Here is a 27,107-nt window from a genome sequence, read left to right as displayed (position 1 = left end):
TTCTGCGGGTTTCCAAACATGTCTTTCCCTCTTCCAGACTTGTGCTCATGTTAGTCGCTTCACCTGGCAATTCCTCTTAATACTTAAAGCCACAGCCTGGGTACTTTGGGATCTTGTTTTAGTTTCTATTGCTGCTGCAACAAATGGCCTATATTTAGCTGCTTGCAGTAATACCCATTTATTATCTTGCAGATCTGAAGGTCACAGGTCTAGGTAGTTTTGGCTGGGTTCTCTGCTTAGTGTCTCACAAGGCAGGGCTGCATTCCTTTGTGGAAGCTCTGGGGAACAATCTGCTTCCAAACTCATTCAGGTTTTTGGCAGAATTTAGTTCCTTGTGGTTGTAGGAGTGAGGTTCCCCTTTCCTGGAAATGTGGCCCCTCCATATTTAAGCCAGCAATGGCAGGTCAAACCCTTCTCATTCTTCAAAAAGTCTGTGACTTCTCCCTCTAGTGCCAATCTTTTTTGACTTTTCAAGGGCTCATGTGATTACACTTGTTCCACCTGGATAATTTGGGATAATCTCATCATAGCCACAGGTGCTAGAACTAGGGCATGGACATCTTGTGGGGGGCATTATTTTGCCTATCACAGATCCCACCTTCAAATCTAGGTTCTCTGTCCCTCCCTTTTGCTCCAGTGGCAGGCACTGCTGGTTCCTCACCAATAAGTATTTCCCACTCTCAGCTACTTTCCTGCTATCAAGCCTGCCTCTCACTTAGAGGGTGAAAATCCAGGTTTTTGGCTTTCCCAGCCTCTCTTGTAGGTAGGGCATGGGCACATCTGCCGGAGGACTCTGGAAAGATGTCTTCTCTGAGTAAAAAAAAAAACTTAGAGGAGAATGGCCTTTCTGATCTTCAGGCATGGGTGCTATGAGGACATGATGTTTGGGGACTGCAGAAGCCATCTCGAGGGGCACACGTGAGGACAAAAGCCATCACACTGGAGCTAGTGGAGAAGAGAGTTTGAGAGGAGTCCTGAGTTCTTGATGACACCATTGAATTACTGAGTTACGTCCCACCACAACTTACCTCCAGGCTTTTTCTTAGGTTGCCCTAATTGTTTGTTATTGATCAAGCCACTTTTTAGTGGCTCAAGCCACTTTTTAGTCGACCTGCCCACCTTGCTCATGTACTCTCTCCTGCACCTATGTACCTGGCACAGTAAACACCTAGCAATTATTGGCTGAATGAATGAATGAGTGAAAGCTCTCCCTCTCCTTCAATTTCCTCTACTCCAAGCACTCTCACTATGACAAGGGCTGCCATGTATGGTTGGGCAGGCTGTGTCCTGCACAAGGGTCCCTGGTCTAGGGGGCAAATAAGGGCTGAAATCTAGCCTGTTCTCCACTTGGTAAGCCAGCATCCTGGCATGGGGCCGTGCCTGCCCAGGGGAAAGGACACGTTTTTTCTTATTAGCAGTAAGGTGCTCTAGGCTAGTAGCAGTACTGTGGCAGCCTAATTCTGACTTTTCTTTTCTATAGGTGCACGCCCTAGCCGTTTGTTTTCCACTCCTCTCCAAGGAGTGAAGCAGAGGATCCTCTTTGGGTCCTGGACACCATGTTCAAAGGAGCGCAGTGACTATTTGAGAAACTGATTAGTACTAAGTGCTTGTGGAGCTCCCAGGTTTTAATGTGCAGCCCTTCTCTGGCAATAGGCTGGTCATTTTAATACCATTCTTCTGGAAATTATAACTTAATATAACAGGAACTGCCAAAATGGGAGTCAGGAGACCCAAATTCAAGTGTGAGCTCTGGCATTAATCAGGCTCTGAGTGCTTGGGTAAGGCAGCAACCTTCTCTGGCCTTCAGTTTCTTCACCTATAAAACTAGAGGTTCTCAAACTGTGTCCTGCAGAGTTTAGGGATGTTGAGGTGGCACCCCAGGGCTCTCAATGGTGAATAGGGAGGTGGGACTGAGTGGGTAGGAAGCTTCAGTCAGAGCAGTTCTGCTTTTGTTTGCTTTACGTGTAGGACTTTATAAAAAATTAATTTTTAATTATGCAGGAAATCTACTAATATATCCTTCCTGTAAGGAATTAGAACATTGCAGACACAATTAAAGCCCCTTTGGTACCCATCCTCCCCAGTCCCCTTGTATGTTGGAAATTCATTTAAGATTTCCGTTTGAACAAAGGGATCCTGGCTCAAACAAGTTAGGGAACCACTGGTCTGGTTAGCCTCTAAGGACCCCAAAAGTGCAAAAAAGAGGGATTTCAGAGAAAAGGGCAAGCCACTGCTGGAGAATGTTCCACAAGGTTGAGTGGAAACCCATGCAATGGTTTGTTGAAATGCAGTGTTGCTCTGGGTGCTGTAATTTGGGGGCAATGTCACTGCTGTGTACTGGCAGTGTACCCAGGAGAGGGCTGGTGGGGGGGAGGACATAGATTTATGAGTTAGAATGGGAAGGCTTGTGTACATGTCCCAAACCTGCCCTCATTTCCATGGGGAGGGAAGATGAGGTGGCATTAGGACTGCTTATTTTTGGCCTGACTTTAGAAAAACAGCAACTGCAACTAACATTTGTTGTATACTTGCTGGGTGCTGGGTGCTCCGAGCCTGGTCTCGGGTAGCCCTCACAGCATCCCTGGGAGGTGATGGCACTGCCAGCATACTTGTTTTAGAGGTGAGGAAACTGAGGCAGGAAGAGATTAAGGAATTGCCTAGGGGCACATCACTGGTTAGTAGGGTGTGGGGATTTGAGCCCAGGGCCAGATGCACACCCCCCCCCCCACTCTGCCCTATGTCCAGGCACTGCCTGCTGCCATCTTAACTCCATCCCACCTGTTTGAGTGTTGGGTGGTGGGTGTGGGAAGGACAGAGCTGACTGGACACTGTGGTTTGTCTAAGATTTGTCCCCCTGACTTTCCCTCTCCCTCAAACTCCAGGGCCATGGGCAGAATGCTCCGTTCCCTGGAGCCCCCGTTGCTCAGGTTAGCAAGCAGCCAGGGAAGACGCCAGGTGGGCTGGAGTGAAGGGCAGGGGAGAGCCGGTTTGTGCTCCTCAGGAAAGGAGATGGGAGATTAGCGAGCAGCTGCAGAGCCCTGCGGCCCATCCTGCACGGGCACCCACCAGGTGAGAGCATGAGCACGACCGCAGGCCCCGGGACCCAGACCTGCGTGGAGGAAAATGCGAATCAATTCTGCTTCCTGCAGAAGGAGGCTTTTCAGTATGCGTACCTGGTCTTCTCCCCCTTTGGCCCGAATGCTGATTTTATTTTTGCATTTTATGAGCTTGAGAGAGGGAATTCATTTCCTTGGTGTAATATGAGCCTCTGGAGTAATCTCGTCCAAATACATTTTGCTCACAGATTCTGTCCTGGTAGAGGGGCCGTACTGAAATGAAATGGAAAGAGATGATTAAGATCTGATTTATAGGTAAGGTGAATTGGTAGGTTTACGCCAAATTATTGCATCCAGGAAGGTGAAAGGGAATGACAGCCTCTTCCTAGGAGCTGGAAACCTTTATAAAAGAAATATTTAGGGTGCACGTGCTCTTATGCCAGCCAGGCTATATTTTAATATATTCTACCATGTTTGTCCCCTTTTTCTCTCTCTCTAGACTGTACAATCCCCGAAGGCAAGAACTGGGTTCATTGCATCTTGGGCAATTTTATTTATAAGAAAGGGATTCTACACTGCAGAGGTTTTTTACTCTCAAGGGACTGAGCTGTCTCTTTCTTCCCCATTGGCTGATTAATACTGCCTCCTTCCCAACCTAGTTCTTAGAGACATCGGGGCCTCCTAACAATGACTCCTTCATCTCCCCAGCCCCCAAAAGCACAGGGTCTAGAGTTATGCTTCTTTCAGGCGATAAGTAGTATGGTAAGAATATTAACACCAAGCTTTTATTGAGTACTTCTATGGATCAGGTATTTTTTAAAAATTAATTAATTAATTTGTTTTTAATTTTGGCTCTGTAGGGTCTTCGTTGCTGTGCTCAGGCTCTCTCTTGTTGCAGCGAGCAGGGGCTACTCTTCCTTGCGGTGTGCCAGCTTCTCTTTTTCGTGGCTTCTCTTGTTGCGGAGCACGGGCTCTAGGCGCGCGGGCTTCAATAGTTGTGGCTTGTGGGCTTAGTTGCTCCACGGCATGTGGGATCTTCCAGGACCAGGGCTGGAACCTGTGTCCCCTGCATTGGCAGGTGGATTCTTAACCACTGCGCCACCAGGGAAGCCCTGGATCAGGTATTTTTCTAAGCATTTTCTAAGTGTTATTCCATTTAATCCTCACAACTACCCTGTGAGATAGGAAATGTTATTATCCCATTTTACACATGAGGAAACTGGGGCTTGGGTTGCTCAAAATCACAGAGCTAGTCAGTGGAAATAGCTACCATTTTCTGGGTACTTACTGTGGACCAGGAATCGTGCCAATCCCATTAAACCGGTGATCTCATTTCATAGTGCTCTTAACCCTCAGGAAGTGACCTCCAGTGCTTAGAATTTAAAGCTTAAGCCTTTGGAAACCATGTGAGGGCAAGGTCTTTTTCACCCCTGTATCCAGAAAGTAGAGGATGGTGCCAGGGGCAGAGTGATAAACAATGTTTGTGGAGTGAATGAAGGAACAGCAAAGGTGTCTGCCCTATGGGAGCTACTTGCCCACACCACCCCCCAACACACACACACCAAGACATGTGAATCCTCCTGACACTCAGGCTGCCCTTGCAGCAGGCTTCCTGACCATGGCTACCTCTCTGCAGGCAGGTAGGGTATCACCAGGACCCAACCTGGCAGCGTTGGAAATCAAGTACTCCAGGCCTTCCCCAGGGTCGTGCCAGCTGTAAGGGGCAGAACCAGATTTTCTGATGTCAGTTCCTTCCTGTGCTGGCCTGGCTCCTTTTTCTGACTTGGCCGACAGCCTCTCATAGATGAGGATCTGAATGTTTAGGAGAATGTCTTTATTCAATTTTCAGTTTATTCATTTTCTATTTTAAAAACAGAGAGTTGTTGTTTAATGGGTACAGAGTCTGGGAAGAAGAGTAAGTTCTGGAGATGGATGGTAGTGATGGTTGTACATCAATGTGGCTGTAGTTAATATCACTGAGCTCTACACCTAAAAATGGTTAAAATGGTAAATTTTATGTTATGTGTATTTTACCACAATTAAAAAACCACAAATATGAGTCTGCTTTTCTAACACAACAAGACGTCTGGGGTAGGTACTTACAGGGGTTGGTTCAGTTCCTTGATGATATCACTAGGGTCCCAGAGTCTTTTTATCTTTCCTGTCTTAGCATGATGGCTTCTATCCTGGGTGCAAGGCATCCTCTGAGACTTCTTAAATTTCATCTGCTGAAGAGAGGAAGAAGGAGGGGAAGGGAGATGTAAGCCATAGCTCTGTCTTTTAACAGGAAAACCCCCAGAAGAATTTTCTTATATCTCATGAGCCAGAACTGGGTCTCATGACCTTGCTGGGCAGCAAGAGCAACTGGAAAAGTGATTACTTAGCTTCCCAACCTTTGAGCTGAGGAGGGACGTCAGGGGAGAAGGCAGTTGGGAGAACTGATGGGGTCCAGTGCCCTGCCGAAGGTTACATGGTCACATAGCAGGGCTGGGTAGGCCCAGGGCCCAGGCTCCCAGTGCCCCGTCCTGAGCTCTTTTGCTAGGACATTTGACGCATTTGTAGTGGCTAGTTTCCCAATAGAAAGGACTGTCCTGGAGAATATTTTTCAAAGAGAAAAACTCTCCATTGCTTACATGTAACTGAAATTAATCAACTGCTAAGAGACTGTGTTAGGAAAGCACTGGGCCTTGGTGGAGCCAGGACACCTGAGCGGTGCCCCAGGCTTGCCGGAAGTTTTGGGAAATGTCCCCAGGTCTCTGTGCTTATGAAATGTGATTATGTTTTTCTTGGTTAGTTTTGTTCATTAAGTGCCCAGTAAGTGTTTTGGTATCTCTAAATGAAAGGCCCTTAGAAGAATGCATAGTTGTTATTAACCAACCACGTGCTATCAAGTGTGGGTTTATTAATACAAGATGATATGTTTCAAATGTTGGATTAGGATGATAGAAACTTTATACTATACCTCCAGGCCAGGAGTAGAGTGCAATAAGGGGTCCAGGTGACACTTAAAATACGGAATGTAAACAAACATCCCTATTATAATTACCTTGCCATTGCAAGGAAGCCAGATGTGTGCACTTGGCTTTTGAAGATAGCAGAGAATGGACACCATTCTCTCTGATCCCACCACTTGTTTTTTCCGTGGCCAGGGCCTGCCAGTTCCGAGGAACTGGCAGGCCCTGGCCATCCTTTGAGCCCAAAGTGGGCACCTCCCCTTCTCTATCGAGTCTTCCTGGGTGACTCCAGGTTATTACTGATCCTTCTTCATTCTTACCCCAGGGCACCATATACACCATATACACTGAATATTTTCACATTTAGTGGTATTGAAGTTAACTTTTCATCCCAGTCTTATAGGCTTTGCCACGAGTGGGCACTGTTTCGGGGCGGCAAACCCAAGGTGTTTTGGAACTCCTCAACCCCAGGGCCTAGCAGTTGGCCAGACAGATGGCAAACCCTCCATGAACACTGGAGCTGGACCTATATGATGGGCTGCCCATGGCTCTACCAGGTGAGAAATTTGTTTCATGATGTTTTGGAAACCAGTAGAGTTGATTCCAGCTTAGAAGGTGACAGAAGCAAGAGTATCCAACCCCTGAAGGGGCATAATGCAGTTTAGTGCCCTTGCAGAGTCCTCCATGGTCAGATCACAGGGACATTTCCTGAGCTTGGCAAGACACTGACTTTCCTATAAAGGGAAAGGGCCCATTGTGCAAAACCAGAAATGAAATTGCTTCACGGTGGGGCAATCCTTCAATGGTAAGGGAAAAATAACACAGCCCTGGTAAGCGTGGGAACAGGATACCCAGTCAACTGAGAAAGCCCAAAATATTATTGCAAAGAAGAGTTATATTTTTATTAGTTCACCATCAGAATATAAAAATAAATAAGTAAACAGAAAATAAATGGAATCATTTTACAGAAAGCACATTCATTACTTAAAAGTAGCATTTTAATGGCTCGGCACTTTCTAGTCATATCTGCTTGTCATGTTCCCTCATGCTGACAAGTAAGAGATTCATGGCTGTTTTCTCCGCATCTGTCTGCTTCTTTGTGTGCCTATTAAGGAACAACCGGCAATTCTGACAATTTTGTCCTTAGCCATAACTATGCTTGTCTTCTCTCTTGAATCATAAGATCTTTTTACTTTCCAGACACTTACGATATCTCCATGTCATTCTCCTTCGTCTTACACATAGAAGGGGGCTGCCAGGAAGGCTGAAGCTGAATTTCAATTCCAATCATCATTTTTAGCTCTTTCTAATTTCAGGCATCCAAAGACTAAACTTGCTTAGAGGTGCAAACAGCTCTGAATTATCACCACTACTTCAAGGAAGTCTTCATGGACACGGGAACTAATATCTGTTCTCCAGGACCTCCTCAAAGAGTTTGTGTCTCCATGTCTATTTAACTATCTCTTGTGTTCTAATCCATCACAAATATATTATGGCGCTGGCATCAGAACACTGTGTTCTTACTGGTTGCCATAAAACTGATGCATTTGCAGCCTCGATTGAAAAGTTGTCAGTATAAATAACACATAAATTCACATTTTGCATAATAGGGCGCATTCCTTATAAATCAGGTCATGAGTATATGAAACATATATCTTGGCACACAAATGTTAAATAACAGTAATAAATTAATAAATACATAAATTACTTAAATATGTAAATAACATAAAAGTCAGCTTGACCTGCTAGCTGGAAACTATAAATAAATTAGCTGATTGTTTCGGTGGGCATTTAGCATTTCAATATAAAAATACAGCAAAGACATCTTTATAATCCTAAAAAAAAAAAAAAGCAAATTGGTAGAAAATATCTTTAGGGGGAGGGTCCTGTTCCATTGCATCTTTTAAAAATTTAGCATAATGTCTTCCACTTTTCTTCCAAAGTTTCATCCTGAGATTAGAACCTGAAAAAGAATGGCGAGTGTCTATGTGGATTTGAAATTCAGTAGCAAACCCTTCTTATTTCGCACAACACATTATCTGGGGCAGTTGGATTTTGGGGGTTCCTCATCAGAAGGGTCCAGCCCTTTCTTATGTGGCCTAGGATTTTGCTGATACCATGCTTACCAGAGGCTGTCTTGAGAGTTTTCTTTTCTTTTCGTTGTTTTTTTTTGGCTGTGCCTTGAGGCATGTGGGATCTTAGTTCCCCAACCAGGGATCGAACCCGTACCCCCTGCATTGGGAGCACGGAGTCTTAACTGCTGGACCGCCAGGGAAGTCTCGAGAGTTTTCTTAAAAGAATATCTGATCATGTCATTTCCTTGCTTAAAGCCCTTCAGTGGCCCCCAGTGGTCTCCAGATAAGATTCTAATTCCTGGAAACAGCTTGCAGGACACCTGTGCTCTGACTCTTGGCTACTTCTCTCTCCCACTGCCTACCCTCCTGGAAGGGCAGGACCTGTGCCTGCTTTCTTTACTGCAGTGTCCCTGTGCCCAGCATAGTGCTTGGAATACTATGGGCATCAATCAGTATCTGTTAATGAACAAATGTATGTTTCTGCCTCTGGTGACTGCGTGTTGGGCATCCCACCCCTCTTTCCTGTCCCACACAGCCCCCACCATTGTCCTGCACCTGGGTACACTGAGTGTGCAGGTCTGGGCTGGGCTTTGCAGGCTTGCTCACCTAACTGCAGGATACAGATGCCCATTCGCTCCAGGATGAGCTGTAGTAGCGGTCCCGGGCTTGCACGCGGACGTTGGCATCTTTGTGACACATGACCTTGGCTGAGGTTTTGTCCATGAAGAGTTTATCTTTCTGCAAAGGAGAGGGAAATTTTTGGCAATGCAATCACAAGGTGGGCTGGGCATATTTTGGCAAAGTACAGTCTCCCAAAACAGCCACACCTTGGTCTCAGGGCACCACACTCGCAATTCATAGGGGTGTGTGTAGAACTTGTGCCACCTGCTGACGGAAGCTCTCAACACAGATGCGGTTTTTCTACTTTATAAGCCCAAAGCCCTGAGGGAGAAATTGTTTGGTCCAGTTTTCATCTTTCTAGCACAGTTGCCTTGCATGAAGGCCCCATGTGCACTCACCGCAGGTCAATGGTGGGACTGAGACAGATTTGCTCTAGCTGTCCCCTGGATATTCTGAAATTCCATATCCTGATCCTTTTATCAGAATAAAATCTGTGTTCAAGCCCAGGCATTGCTATTTATTAGCTATGTGGCCACAGGAGAATATCTTAGACTCTCTGTTTCTCAGTTCCTCACTTGTAAGAGAGGGATAATAATACTCACTCCCTCACAGAGTTAAAGTAGCAAGGTATTTAACCATGTAGAAAGTGCTCTATAAATACTGCCTATTAATAATATAGATCTTATATTGGGAAGTACATATCAAGATTTTAAATAATTTTTAGGTAAAATCTACTCCAGAATAGCCCTTCCCTTCCACAAAAAAATTCTCAGGGAGTACCTGAATCACTGAATTTCTACCACGTGCTAAACACTATGCCGAATAAGGCCTTTGTTTAGTGATTTCTAAAACTGGCGTCCAAGGAGTCTCAGGCTCTATAAGAGGGCCTCTAGGACCTTGGGATTATGATACTCAGGCAAGAAAGTTTGAAAGCCATTGTCTTAGCCAACATTCTGTTCAATAAGATAATTTCACAATATGTGGAACAGCCGGGAATTATCTATTTTGGATGAGATATAGCATGAATGTTCTATCACCCGTTATATTCATCAATTTGAAACATTTTTAGGCTCCTAGAGCCCAGATTTCCTATATCAGGACCAATTCTTTTTTTTTAAATTTTATTTATTTATTTATTTATTTTTGGCTGTGTTGGGTCTTCGTTTCTGTGCGAGGGCTTCCTCTAGTTGTGGCAAGCGGGGGCCACTCTTCATCGCGGTGCGTGGGCCTCTCACTATCGCGGCCTCTCTTGTTGCGGAGCACAGGCTCCAGACGCGCAGGCTCAGTAATTGTGGCTCACGGGCCTCGTTGCTCCGCGGCATGTGGGATCTTCCCAGACCAGGGCTCAAACCCGTGTTCCCTGCATTGGCAGGCAGATTCTCAACTGCGCCACCAGGGAAGCCCAGGACCAATTCTGAGAGCAAGATAATGATCAACCATACTGGTGGCAGTAGGGTGTTAGGTGCATGGCCTTTGTGTCCTGGTTCTGCCACTTTCTAGCTGGGTGACCTTGGGCAAGTCACTTAACTTCTCTGAGCTTCAAAATCTTCACTAGTGAAGTGGTACGAGTAACACTGCCTGCCTTTCTAGGGTTACTGTGAGAATTAAGTGAGATACGCAGGGAAAACCCTTAGCACAGTTTCAGGCACATAGAAAGTGCCAAATAAACATTCGCTGTTATTATCATCATTAATCTCCTTGATGTGGGCCTACATAAACCTGACTACAGAATAGACGGCACCTGAATCACATCTTACCCTTTCTCTCTTGTTCTTGCCCTGGACCTGAACACAAAATGTCAGGGAGAAGTAGGAATGTGGGGTGCTCCAGGTGTCAGGGTACTCCCAGCTGACCTCCACATGCCGGGAATTCTTTAATGGCTTCAGCTGCAGGTTCTTGGGTGGGTCTGGTTTGACTGTGGAAGAGAGAGAAACACCCTTTATTTTGCTAATGGAGCTTTGGGGTAAGGTAGTTCTGGCTTCTGGTCTCACTTTCGCCTTTGACCAGCTCTGAGTCCATATCATAGTTACTTAACTTCTCTGAGCGCCTGGTTGGCAGATGTGAGGCACCCCTGCGGCTGGCATTCACGCTGGTGCCTGTACGAGGCAGCCCTCACCAACTGCTGCCTCCTCTACGGCTGAACCTGAGAGAGGCTCAGAATCCTTCTCATCCCTGTGCAGTCACAGGGGCCCTGGTGGTGGAACCACCTCTGTGTGGTGCTCAGAGGAAAGTTCTTAGAGACAACAAGATGCTCACGTCTGGGCCTGCAGTGAAGGACCACCCTCTCTGTAATCAATCCCCCTCTGCACCAGACTCAGAATTGGGCTGAGCCTCTTGCTGGGGACCAGATGAGAGATTTTCCACTTAGTGCTCTTTCTTTAGCCCTTTCGTGGAGTCTGACACTGACCTGTCCTGAGGCAGTTACAGCCAAATTGTCTCTGTGCTCGGTCACTCATTCATTCAATAAAAAGCCCCCATTATGTGCCAGCCACTGGACAGTGCATGGAAAGCACAACAGTGAGTGTCAGAAAGACTCTGTCCTCAAGTAGTGTACCTTTTTCTAGGAGGGGAAGGGGAGGGGAGAGAGTCCATGGAATGGGCTTGGGCTCTCTGGATCTAGCACCTCTCCACACAAAGACCAAGGCTCCTAGCAGATGCTCCACAAATATTCTTTCTTCTTCTCAACACAATGGCATTTTCTTTCCTTTAGGACTCAGCTAAATGCCACCTCCTCATAGAGACCTTCCCTGGTACCCTATGTGAACAAGACCCCACCCTCTCCTTTCCACCAAAGGCAATCTCCCCACAAATGCTTGAGCAGGTTCTGTGATTCTATCACTTTTTATTTCATGATGCATGTACATTGGATAAATGGTAAAGGAAATGACAAATGGCAAAAATCTCCATCTTCCAACTGAAAAAAACAGACATCCATTTTGGAGGGGTTTATATTCCAATAAAGAAGTCTCTTTTTCAAATGCTAGAGAAAGATTGGTTGGGAATAATTGCAGTTAGTAGGGGAAGCTCTGGTTCTGCATATGAATGTTATGCTTGAGGGGCTGCTCTTGAATTCAGCATGGAAGGTGCCTGAGCAGCAGAATAGAAGTGTAGCCAAGAGCCTGCTTTTTCTAGAGGGGCAGATCCAGGTCTGAATTGCTACGTGTGAGATCTGGGGCAAGTTGTTTAACCTAGCTAGGACTCAATTTCCACTTCCTTAAAATGCAGACAATTGTATCTACATTATAATTATTTTTCGGGGCAGGGTACAGAATAAAAGAGATAATGCATATAAACCCCTAACCCCAGTGCATGGGGCATTGTAACATGATGAACGGCATCTATCCTTATTAAGCACATATAATCAAGCAAACTCACTGATGTCCCTGATGAAGAAGCTGCTGGTGTAGTTTTCATACTTGAGCTTGTGAACAGCTTCCACCACGACCTCAACGGGCAGGCTCTCTTCGGCGGCTGGGCAGGCGCTGCCCTCCTGACACTCCACTGTGTACTTCTTATACTCCCTGTGGTCCACTCTGACCCTCTCTGCTGAGAGCGTCGCTGCTCCACACGTCACCCCTCGGGGGTCAGAGGAGCTGAAATCAAAGACAGATATTATCCTGTGTCACATGATTGCAGATGCATCCCTAGCTGTTGTAACCAGACAGCTGTCTGAGGACACAATTTCTCCAACTGGTTTGATTTCTCTCAAGGGGATAAGAAGCTGCCCTCCCCATGAGAACAAGCTTTGCTTTGAGAGGTAATAATTGGGTTGGCCTAAAAGTTCGTTCAGGTTTTTCCATAAGATCTTAAGGAAAAACCCTAATGAACTTTTTGGCCAACCCAATACAAATGTTTGCCTCTGGCCTAAATGAATCTGAAAACTTTTAGATCCAAAGCTCCTGGTTAAATCTCCTTATTAAAATTTTTAACTCATTTTCTGGATTTTAATGACAAAATCAATACATACCAATTTTAAAAAATTAAAAAGATAAAGATGGTGTATAAATGAAATGTGTATGCCTCTTTTAACCCTAATCCCCTTTTTAACCCTAATGTCACTCCCTAGATATAAATACTATTCCTGGCTTGTTGTATCTCTCCAGACATTATTCTGTGAATATTCAAAGCAATCATATATCCACATGTATCAATATATATGCATACACACATATTTATATATACACACATAGATTTTATTTTTATGAAATAATATCAAATTATATATATATATATATATATATATATATATATTATATATAAAATTTGGTATACATAATTCTGCAACCATCTTTCCCCCTTCTGAACATATTATGGGGAGTGCTCCACGACAGACCACATGGATTGGGTTATTCATTTTGAGGACTGCACATTAAGCTGGGGTATAATGTACTACACTTTACTTAACATTTGCCCTGCTGATCACCAAGAACACCACAATGAACTCTTGCATCTATGTCTCTGTGCACTTGTATAAGCATTTCTTTAGCAAGCATTTTCATTTTAAAGATGGAATAGTAAGTCCCCAAAGGTTAATTTACTCAGTTAAATAGTGGCCAGGTCAGGATGATCACCTAGGGTTTACTCTGTTATCCTACACTGTTTGGGAACTTTGATGAGAGGGAAGGAAGTCACACAGAGTGTTAATGTAGGTTCTGTACCAAGAGAATTGGTTTCTCGGGGTAAGCCCAACTGCATAGGACAAACAGTGAACTTCAGATTGGTGTTGTCAGCAGAAGAGAAAGGAATTGAAGTGGCCCTGGGAAAATTTCTAGAGGCCTCACAGAGTTTTGGAGTCAGCCTCAGGGCTTGCAAGATCGATGCCCTAGAGCTCTTGTTTCTATTTTCAACTCGAGGTGCAATTTCGACAAGTCCTTCACAGCTTCAATTTCCCCTTTTATCACCACCACCCACCCCTGCCGTGGTGCTATGAGCCTTAATGAGGCATCGCCAGACAATTTGGATAAGTGGGTTCAAATACAGCAGAGGCTCTTCCCAGGCCCCAATAATATCCTGTTCTAACACATACATTTGTTCAGGCAATTAGCTTAAATCTCCATGTCCTTTCCCTAATTTAGGCAAGGGTGTGTGTGTGTGGATGGGGGGTTAAAAATATAGGATTGGCTTTATTTTCTCCCTTATCATTAACTGAAAGGCCATTGCTAGGTTGCCCTTATTTTCTTAATGAGAAAGTTTTAGCAAAATGCTGAGAAACCCGAGTGGTTTCACTTACCCTGTGCTGCTTTTGACACTGAATTTCAAATCAGTACTGATTGCTGTCAGCCACCAGCAGGTGAAATGTCCGGAATAATTCTTTGCCTCACATTTTAGAAAGCTCTTATTTTTGGGTTCTGGATTTGAAAAGAACAAGAATTCAATATTTAGGGGTTTTCTTTCTTTTAAAATTGCAAAGATTTTTATTGCGATGAATCACAGGCCACCAAATGGTACAAGAGTCAAGATCTTTCATTTATTTCCTTGGAAAATCTGCTGTTCCCCAGGCAGACAGTCAGCGAGGACTGGGAATGTCCCAATAGGATGCTGATTCTGTATGCCACACACCCAACATATCGCAAGGAGGTATTAATATTTTTCAAGGCTATCAGCCCAGTGCTGAGTTACGCACTATGCACATTAACTAACTCCCATTAGCCATCCAATAATATCACTGTTATTTAAAAAGAATCTCAGGAAAAGCATCTAGACTTCCCATGAAACTCTCTCAACAGGAGATTTTGATGGTTGATAACCCAAAGTGTCCGGCAAATGAAAAACAAAGGAAAATGTAGGTTTTGGGTGGTTTCAGTAAGGGACTTGGTATTACTTCATTAACTATACTAATCATGTCTTGTCTTTTAAATTTTTAATTTTTTTATCTCTTATGGAGCAAAAGAGAAAATTGATGCTACCCAAGGGAATGGAATTACCTTTCTGGTCCTTTAAGATATCAGTGGACCAAATTCCGTCTTCCTTTTTGTGAAGCAGGAGGAGCGAATGGCTCAGAACCTCGCCTCCTTTGTGACAGGTGTACTGCCCAGCATCTCCAAACTCTTTGACTTGGATGGTCAAGGTTTTGCCAGAACCCAAGACCTCATTGCTCTGGTCTGAGGTCCAGGTGATGCCATCTTCTTCAGGGGTATCACAGGTGAGGACCACCATTTCTCCAGGGGCCTCAGGATACCAATCCAATTCTACAACATAAACTGGAGAGCACAGGGGTTGGAGAATCAGACTGTGTTTTTTGGATCACCCGGTATCTGGATGGCTAAAGCAGCACAACCTTGCTCATAACAGCAAATGCTTGCTAAGATGATCTCAGGTTTTTGGGCACCACTTGAGTTCAAGGTTGTAGAAGAGAGAAGCAAAGAGTTTAATAGCTGCCATCGACTTGTTAACTGCCAGGCTGCCGTGAATAATTAACCTCTAATTAGCTGGCAGATGAGGAAAACCTTGATATACTGAAAAATGCAAACAGCACAATATTCTTTCCCGAAGGCCTGGTGGATGTAAGGAACTTCCAGCACAGTTCACATTCATAGAGAATAAGTGTTGAGAAAGACTGACCAGGACTGAGATCCTGTCCCCAATAGCTGGCTGGGGAATTTGGAGAAAGATACTTAATTACCATGAGCCTCAGTTTCCTTGTCTGTAAAATGACAATAATAATAGTATCTGCCTTGTAGGTTTGGCTGTGAGGATTAAATGAAAAAAGCATGTAAAACACTTAGCACAGAACCTGTCACTCAGCATTGGTTGTTATTGTTATTCACACACCAAAGTTCAGACAACTGCATGAGAAACTGCCTTCCAATTTTCCACGGGGATTGAAGGATTTATTTCCGACTGCGTGAAACTCACCCATGGAGATTTTCATTCTCTCTGTGTTTTTAAAAGCTATTTTACCTTCTTACGAGGCAGTTCAGTAGAGCTTAATCTTTCCATTTTGTAGAGAAGGGTACTGAGACCAAGAGGTTAAGCAAGGTTACATCAAGTGAGAAGCACAAGAGTTATATCTCAGAACTTCTGTCTCTGCAGCTTTGCATTGGATCTTTTTTTTGGCTGCACCACGCAGCATGCAGGATCTTAGTTCCCTGACCAGGGATCGAACCCGGGCCCTTGCTAGTGAGAGTGCAGAGTCCTAACCACTGGACCACCAGGGAATTCCCTGCATTGAACCTTTACTACCCGTATCTAAACTGGCACTTGAGGAATGGCCTAATATAGTATTTCAAAGAGTATTTCACATCAAATCTTCATTCATTCATTCATGCATCAATTATTAATTAAATAGAATTGTTTAATGCAGTACTTCTCAAAGCATGATCATCCAACTACTACCAGCAGCACGTGAGACTCAGCGTTGCAAATTCTCAGTCGCTGAATCAAGAACTTTGAGACAGGCCCAGTGACCTGTTTTTAACCTCTCCAGATGATTCTGAAACCCACTCTAGTTTGAGAGCCACAGTGGTGAAAAGCCTGGATGTTGGAATCACACAGGTCTGAGTTAGGATTCAGCTCTATCTCTTACACTGGCCTGTGGCCTTGGGCAAGGCATTCAATTACTCTAAGCTTCAGTGTCATTATCTTTAAAGTAAGCAACATATTATAGTACTTGATCCAGAAGGTGGAGATGTGGATCACATAAGCTAATTCATATAAGAGTTTGACACAGTGCCCTTAAATGAGCTGTAACTGCTGGCTCTTGTGACTGGTGTCCAAATGTAAAGCTGTTCCCACTTGACATCAAAGGGATTTAAAACTACTGAATGGGTAACAGAGACGAGAGGTAAAAAGCATCTGGGCCCCAACTCTTGGAAAATGGTCAGCTGTGATGACATAAAATCATGTGGCACCTCTGGCTTTCTCTGGTTTCTCTCTGTCCCACTGGTGACTGACCAGCATGGCTATTTTCCTGTCACAACTAAGATTCAGAAGCCGAAGACCCTTGCCCAAGGGTAGGGGAAACAGCTGCAGGGGGCAGCCTGATGAGGCACATCTAGAACCTAATGCTTAGCTGCATCTCATCTTGTCTCCAAAGCTGCATGCCCTCTCAGTGTTTCTCACATTGACTTTCTGGAATTTCTGTGGTTTACCAAATCAGAAGTAACTAACGGTGTACTATGAAAGGGCCAAAGCTCCTGAGCTCACTAAAAATCCCAGGGTTGGAAGGAATCTGGCATAATCATCTGGCTCAGGGCTTTGTCTTTATTCAAGGGAGGGTCTAAAACACTCAGAACCTCCTGGGGCAGAGCAGGGATGGCTGGACTGTCATCTTCCAGAAATTCTTAAGAATGGAGGAAGAGCCCCAAATTTCTTTCAGGGACCCTTTTTAGTGTTGTATTCTCCTCACTATTGAAAGATCATTTCTCATCATCAGCTGCAATGTCTTCATTTTAAATGTATGCCTATTTCCTCTTGCTCAGCTGTCCAAGGACAGAGGAAACAATTGCTTCATGTCCTTCTGGTAAAACCTTCTTCAAATACTTAAGTTCGTAAGTGTTGAAGTGAGACAGAATTGGGATCAAGTTCCTGTTCCACCCTTACCAGGTATGTGAAATTGGGTAAGTTAGTTAATCTCTGTAGCCTCTATTTTTAATATCTGTAAAATGGGGTACACACAGTCCCTATCGCTTATGGTTGTGGTGAGAATTAAATGAGATGCTGGCCTCAATAAATATCAACTATTATTATTACTTTATTATTAAAGACAGTAATTGCCAACATTATTATGTTGGCTTCAATGAGAAATATCTGAGCGTCTTTCAGGAACAACTAACAATCAGTTAGTACATACTTACCGTGTGTGAGATACTAGAAGGATAGAGGGAACCCCTTATTCTAAAAATACCTATCTATTATTCTACTAATAATTTTTATTGATCACTGGGAAAATAAACAGGTTCTCTTGAATCATCAGAGACATTATTTTAAATAACCAAAACAATAATACTAGCTAACATTTACTGTCACTTCATCATCTGTTGAGTTGTCTTCTGCATTCACTAGTACATTTAATAATCTATGTAGTAAATATCACTTTGTAATCCTCAGTTTACAGTCGAGGGAACTCAGGCTCAGACGTGACCCAGCTCAAGGTCACATAACCAATAAGTGGCAGAATCAGCCTTGAACCCAAGTCAGTGTGGGTCTAAATTCCATGCTTTCCCCAAAGTGCTTGGTCAGAGGTAAGTCATCTCGGTGCCAACTGAGGGGGTAGTATTGCGTGGTGGAGTGGAAGATGTTAGAACATAGTTCTTATACTTTTCTAATCTTTCACTTTGGAATCTTAATCATATGACACAGCTGGTTTTTAGTAATACTGGCAAAATCCATCTCTCTTTTCCCACCATAGTCCATAAAAAGCTTCTTCTCTGGCATCTAATGTGAAAGCCAAACAGTATAGATACCCTCAAGCCATACAATAATAGATACCCTCAAAGGTGGAACAAGGACATAGGGCCCGTGTTATCCCAGAGTGATGGCTTTCACTAGGAAGCCCCAAGGCCTGCCCATTTCAGTCTGATTTCCCATCAGGGGCTGCCTGACAGTCCTGTCTTAGATCCTGGGGCCTTCATAGAGAATCAGGAAAGGCTGGTTACCATTTTTCTCCAGTTCCCATATAGCCGTGATGGGAGGTGCCAGCAAAACCAGGGAAAACCAGGAGACAACCAACTGCTGAGGGTGCATCTGCAGGAGGGGGAGACACAGAGGAGGAGATGGAGGAAAAGAGAAAGAAGAGGAGGGATAAGAGAAGAGAGAATGTCAGTAGTTAGGCAATCTCCTTTGGAAACCATATTCACATTCTATGTACACTGTCGTTAATCTTTATCTTCCTCTTTCTTCTCTACGCTGTCAGGTTAATACTCAGTGAATTCCAGGAGCCCTCTGCCAGTCTCTGGGTAAGAGCATCTCCAAATAGAGAACCGCAGATGATCCGCAGCTGAAAGATCCTTAAGGCCAGCTATCTGATATGCTCCTCTTATTTTTAAGATGAGAAACCTAAGGCTCAGAGGAGGAATGTGACTTGTCTAGATCAACATTCAGTCATTATTTACTTGGTACTTCCTGTGTAAAGGGCACTGAGCTAGAGCAGCTGAGAGTGAAAAATGATTTTTTACCTGGACCCCGACTTCTAGGAGCAAATACTTTCATTCAACAAATATTTCTCAAGTCAGTGTGTTAAATGCCTACCCTCCAGTTGGGGAGATAAGCTACATACCCGTATTACAGCAGCACAAGGCAGTATGTGCGGTGACACCCAGGACTAAAGGACTTGGGTTGGGGGCCAGGGGGAGTAATACTGAAGTGATCTTTCAATTTCTGGCAATGAGTCCAGCCCTTGTTGGTGAGGTTTCCTTTCTCTCCCTGCTTAAGACTGTAACTGTTCCAAACACAAAGATTACTTCTTCCCACATAAGGTAACCAGTAGTTCTCAAACTTGAGCATATGTCAGAATAACCTGGAAGCCTTGCTAAAGCACAGATTGCTGGCCCCCATTCCCACCCTGACCCTAGAATGTCTGATTCAGCAGGTCTGGGGGGGCCTGAGAATCTGCACTCCTGTACGTTTCCAGGGGAAGCTGATATTGCTGGTCTGAGGACTACTCTTTGAGATCCATTGGTTTAATCCATGTTCAGGGTTCAGAGCCCCTGCAAATCAAGATGTTCTTTGGGAGAAGACCATAGAATATATTCAATATGAAATAATGAAATGCATACTTTTGTGCTAAATTAGTTTCACTTATAATGAAACTCAGTCTAGATTAGTATCCAGGGTTTATGAAAATCTTCAGACTGACAGTTACACCCCACCTGTGAATTAGGTGGAGATGATTATTATTTATTTTCAGTCTGACACACCTCCATCCATCTTGGAGAGCACCAACGTTCTGTAGGAACATGGTTTCAGAAACCACTGGGCTATATGAACAAGACTCAAAGTTTTCTGTGAAATACCTTAAAAATAAGCACCCCTTGGTTGGGGTAACAGAATATTGACAAATCATGGCTTTGTCAGAACTGCTGCTAATCCTAGGGGAACTTTGCCACGTATTTTATTCCCTTATATCATAAAGGTTCTGAGTGGCAGAGTCAGGAGCAGAAGTCAGGCCTTCCCGTACACTGTCAGCACTCTTGTCACTGCAGCAGGCAACTTTCAAGGGCACATCTATCAGTTTAGTCCAAGTTATGACTGTAGCAAAGTTCTAGTTGCCATGGAGCACCAGTTAGTACATTTGTAGGCTTGGAGTCCAGCAGCATGGACTTGAATTCTGGTTGCACCACTCATTAGTTGTGTGAGATTGGCCAAATTACTCTCTGAGCCTCAGTCTCCTCATCTACAAAATGGGTATAATACCCATCTCAAAGGGTTGTTGGGAGAATGCAATGAGATGACATATTATAGAAGCCAACCAAATGTGTTAGCTTGTACCCAGCGGAAGAGATAAAGGAAAAATTTGATTTCTCTCTGTGTTGTCTGTGATGGATAAACAAAAAAGTCATGCCTGGCTGTAGGGAAATGCCCACAGAGGTACTGCAATTACACAGGCCTATAAAACTCGGATGTTAGCACTCTGGGAATGGAAATGGTAGAGATTCCTGGCACCTCCTGGTGAATCCTTTATGCTCTCTTAACACTGGGATTTTCCCTTTGGCTAAGTGCCCAGCCCTTCCCCTCTGGGCCTCAGATGCATCTGAGAACTTCAGGTGAACAACACTTCAGGGTCAAGGGAGCCCTGGTGATGGTTCTAAGAAACAGCTCCCATTTTTGTATCACCTACATTTTAAACCACAGGACACTGGCAGAAGGTAGAGATGGTGGTGGGTCATTTTCTTAATCAAACCCAGGGGAAACCAATAAGGGGCAGCATGCAGTTACCCTGTTGTTCTCTAGATCATCTGATACCAAGGGCTTGGATTCCGGTTTGACCACTCACTAATCATATGATATTGGCCAAATTACTTTCTAAGCCTCAGTCTCCTCAGCTGTAAAATGGACATAATACCCATCTCAAAGGGCTGTTTGGTTGTATCCCACAGATCACATTTTCTCGGCCTGCTAAATTTGAGAGTTTTAAGGATTAAACATTTTAAAATGGAATTCCATAGGTTTTCTAAACTCTTGAAACCCTTGTATGAGGGACGCAGGGACCCCAGGTCCTGTGGTGTGTTAAGGCTCCCTAACTCTGGTGCCAACATGGGCATGCCAGTGACAATTGGCTAGGCATCTCTTTTTCAAGTTTTATTTTGTTCATTTCTTTTTAATTAGAAAAGAGAATTATTATTTAAAAATAAAAAGACATAGTCACAGAAGGCTTGTGTAGCACATGCAAAGGGTCCCAGTTCTAGAGACAGGCAGTGCTGTGTTGGCATCCCAGCTCTGCCACTTGTTAGGTGTCTGACTCTGGACGAGTCACTTGATGTCTTTGAGCCTCATACTCTTAATCTGTAAAATGGGAACCCTGCTGTGATGAAGAGGTAATGAAATAATGCACATAAAGTATCCAGCATGGTGCCCTGATGAAGTCAGGACTCCTGGCTGTTTCCTCTCAGAGCCCCATTCCTCCTTTGACAGCGCTTATATAACACAATTGCAATCATATAGTTACTTCTTTCATGTTTGTCTTCCCCCCCACACTGAGCTCTCTGATGGCAGTGATCATGTCTGTCTTATTCCACACTATGTCCCTGGAGTCTAGCAGAGAGAGTCTAGCTCAGAGGGATTTCATTAATTATTAGAAGAATGAATGAATGGACAGAAATAATAAAATTTCAGACCCCAGTAAAGTGAACTCTAAGAGGCTGCCCAAATTCTTTCTAATACCTTGAAATTCCTTATTTGAAAAAAGTGGGCCATCAGCTCAGGTTTAGTAATCTCTTTGTTAAAATGATATTTTAAACTGACCATTATTTTTTTAACCTGAAAATTATTGCACACGATTTACCTAGGCAACTATAAGACACAGTAAAGATTATCTTTTTTTTCCTTCTCACAGATTTTAAACTTCAGAAAGTAGTTTTAAACATTGGTGTTGCTTTCCATTTTTTAAGTGATTAGTTAATCCAAAAGATCTGGATAACTTAACTGTCAATCTAGTTGACTGTCACAAGCCCACGAGAAACATGGGACCAACTATGCTTATAACATTCAATTATGAGGTATAAGAATGAATTCAATTACTTACTGGATTCATTATTACTTACTGAATAAAAGGCTTTTAAAAAGTTTACAATAATAAGGGAAGCACCACTCACTTTATACAATCCTTTAACTGATGAGTATTAATATTGAGGAACACACTTTTATATACATACCACTTTAAAACAAGACAAACCTTTCTATAAAATGTGCATTTGTTCACAGACCTTAATATACAATTATTATTAGTTGACTTTTAAAATGAATACTTTATATATTAATCCCCAAAGCACTGACTTTTCACTAGTGTCCCAGCAGGTAAGTCACCAGGAATGCTTCCAGGAATTCACCCACTCCACAATGCCTGGTACAGGGGTAGCACATGAATGGTGTCTACCCTTGGACAGCCTGTGGGCCTGTGGAAGGGGTGGCAGGGCCTAGGCAAGTGCTTACCTTGCTTCTGGTCAGGCTGCAGTGTTCCCTGGGTCTGAAACCGTTTGTTTCTTCTTCTGCTGCTGCTACTATTGGAGCTTATATACCCTACTCCTACCAAGTTTTCTGATGGAAACTTAAACTAGAAACTGACTTGTTCCAAGTTGCAACACTGAAAAGAACTCTCACACCATCTGGGGAATTTCAAGAAGTTCCTTTTTTTTTTTTTTCTTTGTGTGTATCAATAAGGCAGAGGGAACACAGGCATCAAAATCCCAGGTAATGAACTAAGAGGAAATGACTTTTGGGTGGGGAAAAAGGAAGTAGATGGGATGCTCACTTCTTTGGGTTGACATCATGACCAAAGTGCTTAGAGACAGTAACAGGCAGCCTCCCTGGGCTCCACAGACTACAGAAGAAGGAAGGCCAAGGAGAGGTCACACAGGAGGATGAATTCAGGTCAGGGTCCAGCAGTTGTATGCTAGAGGGTCCAAAAGCAAAATCTGTGGTTCTCCTGAGGTTAAAAAGGATGAGATGAAGTGCAAAAGATTTAGTATGTCCGGAGCATCCTCCCCCAACCTAACTCCTTTAACATCTGGATTTCAGAAACACACTCTTACCACCCCTTGTGCTTCATGCGCCACACACACACACACACGCACATTCATACAGACACGGCCCTGGGAAGATGATAAATGTGTGTATTACTAATAACATTCAAATCTGTAGGAATACTGCCTATGCTCATAGGTACTCACTCATAGATGGATGGGAGCAGAAAGTGAAATATCCACAGGCATATATACAACTGATGCCACACTCAAGGAACACCACTTTGGGTGCCCAGACTCATTTTCACACAAATCTATGTCCCTAGGAGCTCTACACAGATGCACAGAGTTAGCAGAACTATCTAGAAATTTCCAGCGGAATTTAACATTGCTAATAGGGGTGCAAAGGTGTACACCGGCGTTAGACACCCCGACACCCATCTGCACACGAACAGGAACATAAACACGAACACCTACACCAAGTACCACAGGCAGAGAGATGCGGGCCGTACTCAAATACGTACGCTGCCGACAGAGGGCGCTGCAGCGAGGCGGTCCCCGCGCGGTCACCCGGGTCCGGGAGCGCACCCTCTGGTGACTTCTTTATCCCGGCCTCTGGTCCCAGCGGCGGGGGAAGTTCCTGGGACCGGCCGGGTTTAAGGTGGGTGCAGATTTCCGCACTAACTTTCCTCGCAGTCTCAGTCGGGGAAAACGGGGAACCCGGGCGAGAGCGGCGGAGCTTCCCAGCTGCACACTTCCTCCCGCCCGCCATTTGTCCGGGCCGTGGGAGGGCGGGGGCCCGCTTAGCTGGCAGTCCCACTGGTTATCCGGCCTTGAGCTCTGGCTTGGGCGGAGAGACGTTACCTCCAGCTCAGAGGGCCTTCTCCTGTCTCCTCTGCCCTCTAGGCTTGAAGGGGGAACGGAAGTTCTTCTCAAGTTAAACAACAAAGCAAATGTCATATATCTAAGATATATGGTTATGTGAACAAAGTAGGTTGCATTGCATGTTGGTGGTATGATCCTGTGTGTGTGTGTGTGTGTGTGTGTGTGTGTGTGTGAGAGAGAGAGAGAGAAAAAGAGAGCGAGCGCATGCGCTTTTTATAGTGGGTGTCCCTGAGGAGTACAGCTAGGAGGTGATGGGACCTTTTCACAGTTTGACTTTTTGTTGTTGCTGTTGTTGTTATATGATACACAGACGTATTAAATATGTATTAAAATATGTACCAAGTTGGGGGGGGGGTTCCTTCCTGTAAAAATGCTTTCATTTCCCCCTGCAAATCATCAACGGTTACTGAACGGAAAATTTAAAATGAATTTGACATGAAATAGTTACACTAATTCATTTATAATGGCAGCACCACTACAGATGAGCCCTTTTGTGACCCTCCGTAAATATATACATACGTAAAATGAGACAAAACATTTAAAAAATGTGTTCATAAAAACATCTTCAAAATTTTAAAAAATTGGTCTGAAACATAAAATCTAAGTAAAAATAGTGTGCTAGTTATGCAAAAAAACCTTCAAGGTTAGCCTTGGCCCCCCTTTTCCGCTGAGATTGCAGCCCCAGGGCGAGTCTTATATGAAAAGTGTGGGACCACCACTGTTCACCAATGCCAAGGGCAAGTAGTAGGTGTTTAAGAACATAGGCTTTAGAATTAGAGACCTGGATTCCAGTACCTGCTCTAAAAATTACCTAACTTCTCTAAGCCTCAGTTCCCACATCTGTAAAGTGTGATTAATAATAGTACCTGGTCTTAGGTTTGTTGTGAAGATTAAATGAGGTACGATGCAATGCACTTAGCACAGCATCTGGCTTAGTGCTTAATAAAGCACTGCTCTTACTCATTTATTCATTTACCCTGCTTGTCCCAGGTAACTCACTGGGGGACATCGAAGATGGCAAGAGGAATGAAAGAAGTCAGGGAATTAATGTGAGGAACCAGGATTAGGGCTCCTAATCGTCCTCATGCCGTGAAACCACATAACTACAGTTGGGCCATTACTTCGGCTCTGAGCATCCAGGTAGCCAGGATGAGAAAGAAGAACCTGTACTTGCGCCCCTTCTGCCCCAGAGGACTGACTACCTATTCTGATATGGCCACTTCACCCACTGAGGAAAGTAGTTCTCATACTTTATTTACAGATAAGAAAAAAATTCAGGTTTGGGGGACCCACCCTCAGAGATGGTGACTCAGTAGATCTGGAGTGGGGTGCAGGAATTTGCATTTTAACAAGTTTGCAGGTGATTCTGACGTGGGGACTGTGGCCCACACTTTGAGACATGCTACACAACCCTCGTGCTGTAGTGCCTGGAGATACATCCCATGCCTTACTCATCTCTGGACACCCTACAAGGCCAGCCAGCACTCTGGTGATGTCAACCAAATGCCCATGTCCTGATTTCACAGAAGAGTTTTATCATCCTGTCCCACTTCACCATTCAGACACTGACCCCAGGCAAACTGAACCAAAGCTCATGATCTCCCTGTGGCTTTTCCTGTGGGAAAGGAAGCTCTGCTGACAAACAGCAGGAGTGCTGAGCTGTAAGATAGAGAGGATCCCCCTAGAAACTGAAAATAACTTGAAGAATTTTTTACCACAAACCTTTTTTTTTTTGTAGAAGAATGCTCTGAACTTCTAAAGTTTCAAATAAAGGGGAAGCCACATATACTCTTTAAAATTGAAATATTTTTAGAAAATTACACGAGCAATACATGTATGCGTGCTATTGTAAAAACTTCAAACCATACAAATAAAGATAGAATAAAAAGTTGAGACCCTGATTCACATGGCTCCCAGAGGTCACCAGTGCCAACACTTTGGTGTATATTCCTCCAGAGTCTACTCTTGGCTCTTTTCTATGCCTTTCATTCCTCTTCCTCCCTCCCTCCCTTCCTTCCTTCCTTCCTTCCTTATCTAAATGGGATCATACTGTACATATTCTTCCACAAATTGCTCTTTCCTTGTGATAGTCTGTTTTGTGTCCGGCGGCCTCCTGTGTCTTCCTACAGGTCATCTAGAATATTCTATCGCTTCAGGTTTTGCTCCCCAGCCAGCTTCTCTCAGGCTCCTAAAATGGCTCTTCAATTCCAGGCATTAATCCACACAGAACAGCATCTGGGATAATAAAAGACTGTCTTTTCTGGTGTGTCTCTCTTAAGAGCAAAGAATTTGTCCCAGAAGCTCCCATGGCCTTCTCCTTGTCTCCTTGGTCCCCTTGAGTCAATCATTGAGAAGGAGGATGGGCTTACAATGAAAGTGTTAGCCAAGTCAGGTTTGCCCCTGAGCTGTTAGAGGATCAAGATCCCACAGGAGTGGATACTCCAATGAGGTGGAAATGGCAGTGCAGCAAGAGTCAAATGTGTCTCTTAGGTGAGCCCGACTGGTTAGTGCTGCCAATGAAGTGAAGAAATATGGCCATTCTGTAGCTCATGAGGACCAAGTCTTCTTCCCCCAAATGGTCAGCTGCTTTTGAAGGGACACTTGGAGTTTAAAGGCATTGGCAGTCATTCCCGCCTGCCATCTCAGAAATGTGTGCTCTTGCAGAAAAAAGACTGGAAGATTTTATAGACAAAAATTTAACCGTATATTGATATATCTGAGTGGTAACGACCGTACGTGATTTTTGTCTTCTTCTTTGTGATTTCCTAAATATGCCAGTATGTCCACAATGAACTTGTATTACTTTTCTAATTGGAAAAATGTCATTGAAAAAAGAGATGAATGAAATATACAAAAAAGGCAGAATGTTTAGTGGTTAGGAATTTGCCTTCTACAGCCAGACAGACCTGGGTTAGAACATGATCCGTATGTCAAATATAATTGAATGTGCTCCTGGATTATAACCTTCTCCTGGGATGAAAGTTGCCAAGTCACTGTGAAGTGCTATGCTTTATGGGTAGTGATGGAGAGGCGTCTGTCCTAGGTATGATGTTTCCTAGAGGCAGAAGACTGCCTGAAGTAATCTCATTCAATTATTTCAAGTGTCCTTCAAATGCCTATTTTTTGTTTTAGTGCTTTGTAAAAGATCCCTAAAGTCAGCTTCATTTTTACAGAGACTAAGATGTCTTCACCAGCCACCTTCCCTTCGGCAATGACTCTGATCACGTTTCTGTGGTGTCATCCTTCTCTCCCTGGCCTGTGCTTTGAAGGCAGCAGGTGTCAGATGTAGTCACTTCTGAAGTTCATCATCCAAGTGGGCATCTTTGACCTGCTCTACTGGACTGACTGCAAAGTAAGTCAAATATTCCACTCTGAAACTGATTTTTCAATTTGCATATG

At 44.0% G+C, this 27,107-nt stretch overlaps 2 protein-coding genes across 3 annotated transcripts in view; one reads left to right on the top strand and one right to left on the bottom strand.

Annotated features, from left to right (window-relative positions):
* Positions 1-6,888: 6,888 nt before the first annotated feature.
* Positions 6,889-22,342, bottom strand: IL12B (interleukin 12B). Its single transcript, XM_036849223.1, has 8 exons — positions 22,294-22,342; positions 18,303-18,390; positions 14,631-14,906; positions 13,937-14,054; positions 12,082-12,299; positions 10,464-10,621; positions 8,692-8,823; positions 6,889-7,973 (listed from the first exon to the last, which is right to left on the bottom strand). Exons 2-7 carry the CDS (start codon positions 18,388-18,390, stop codon positions 8,692-8,694), a joined length of 990 nt encoding a protein of 329 aa, XP_036705118.1. The 5' UTR covers positions 22,294-22,342; the 3' UTR covers positions 6,889-7,973.
* A 1,028-nt stretch (positions 22,343-23,370) lies between these two features.
* The window catches only part of LOC118893548, a 48,683-nt gene continuing 44,946 nt past the window's right edge, over positions 23,371-27,107 (top strand). For both annotated transcript variants that reach the window (XR_005019485.1, XM_036849226.1), the window contains exons 1-2: positions 23,371-23,484; positions 26,882-27,060. The gene's annotated coding sequence lies outside the window, so the exon portion shown is untranslated. The remainder of the gene's footprint in view (positions 23,485-26,881; positions 27,061-27,107) is intronic.

The sequence above is a fragment of the Balaenoptera musculus genome, chromosome 3 (genome assembly GCF_009873245.2).
Source record: "Balaenoptera musculus isolate JJ_BM4_2016_0621 chromosome 3, mBalMus1.pri.v3, whole genome shotgun sequence".
In the NCBI taxonomy this organism is placed as follows: domain Eukaryota; kingdom Metazoa; phylum Chordata; class Mammalia; order Artiodactyla; family Balaenopteridae; genus Balaenoptera; species Balaenoptera musculus.
The sequence above is the reverse complement of the archived record's forward strand: the minus strand, read 5'-3'. Positions and strand labels throughout refer to the sequence as shown.

Bases quoted from the DNA above. Each gene is read 5' to 3' on its own strand.
- IL12B (XM_036849223.1), bottom strand. From the start codon at position 18,390: ATGCACCCTCAGCAGTTGGTTGTCTCCTGGTTTTCCCTGGTTTTGCTG. The intron at 14,907-18,302 runs GTAACCAGCCTT...TGTGCTCTCCAG, and splicing joins ATGGGAACTGGAGAAAAATG to TTTATGTTGTAGAATTGGAT. The intron at 12,300-13,936 runs GTAAGTGAAACC...CTTTGATTTCAG, and splicing joins AGTGTCAAAAGCAGCACAGG to CTCCTCTGACCCCCGAGGGG.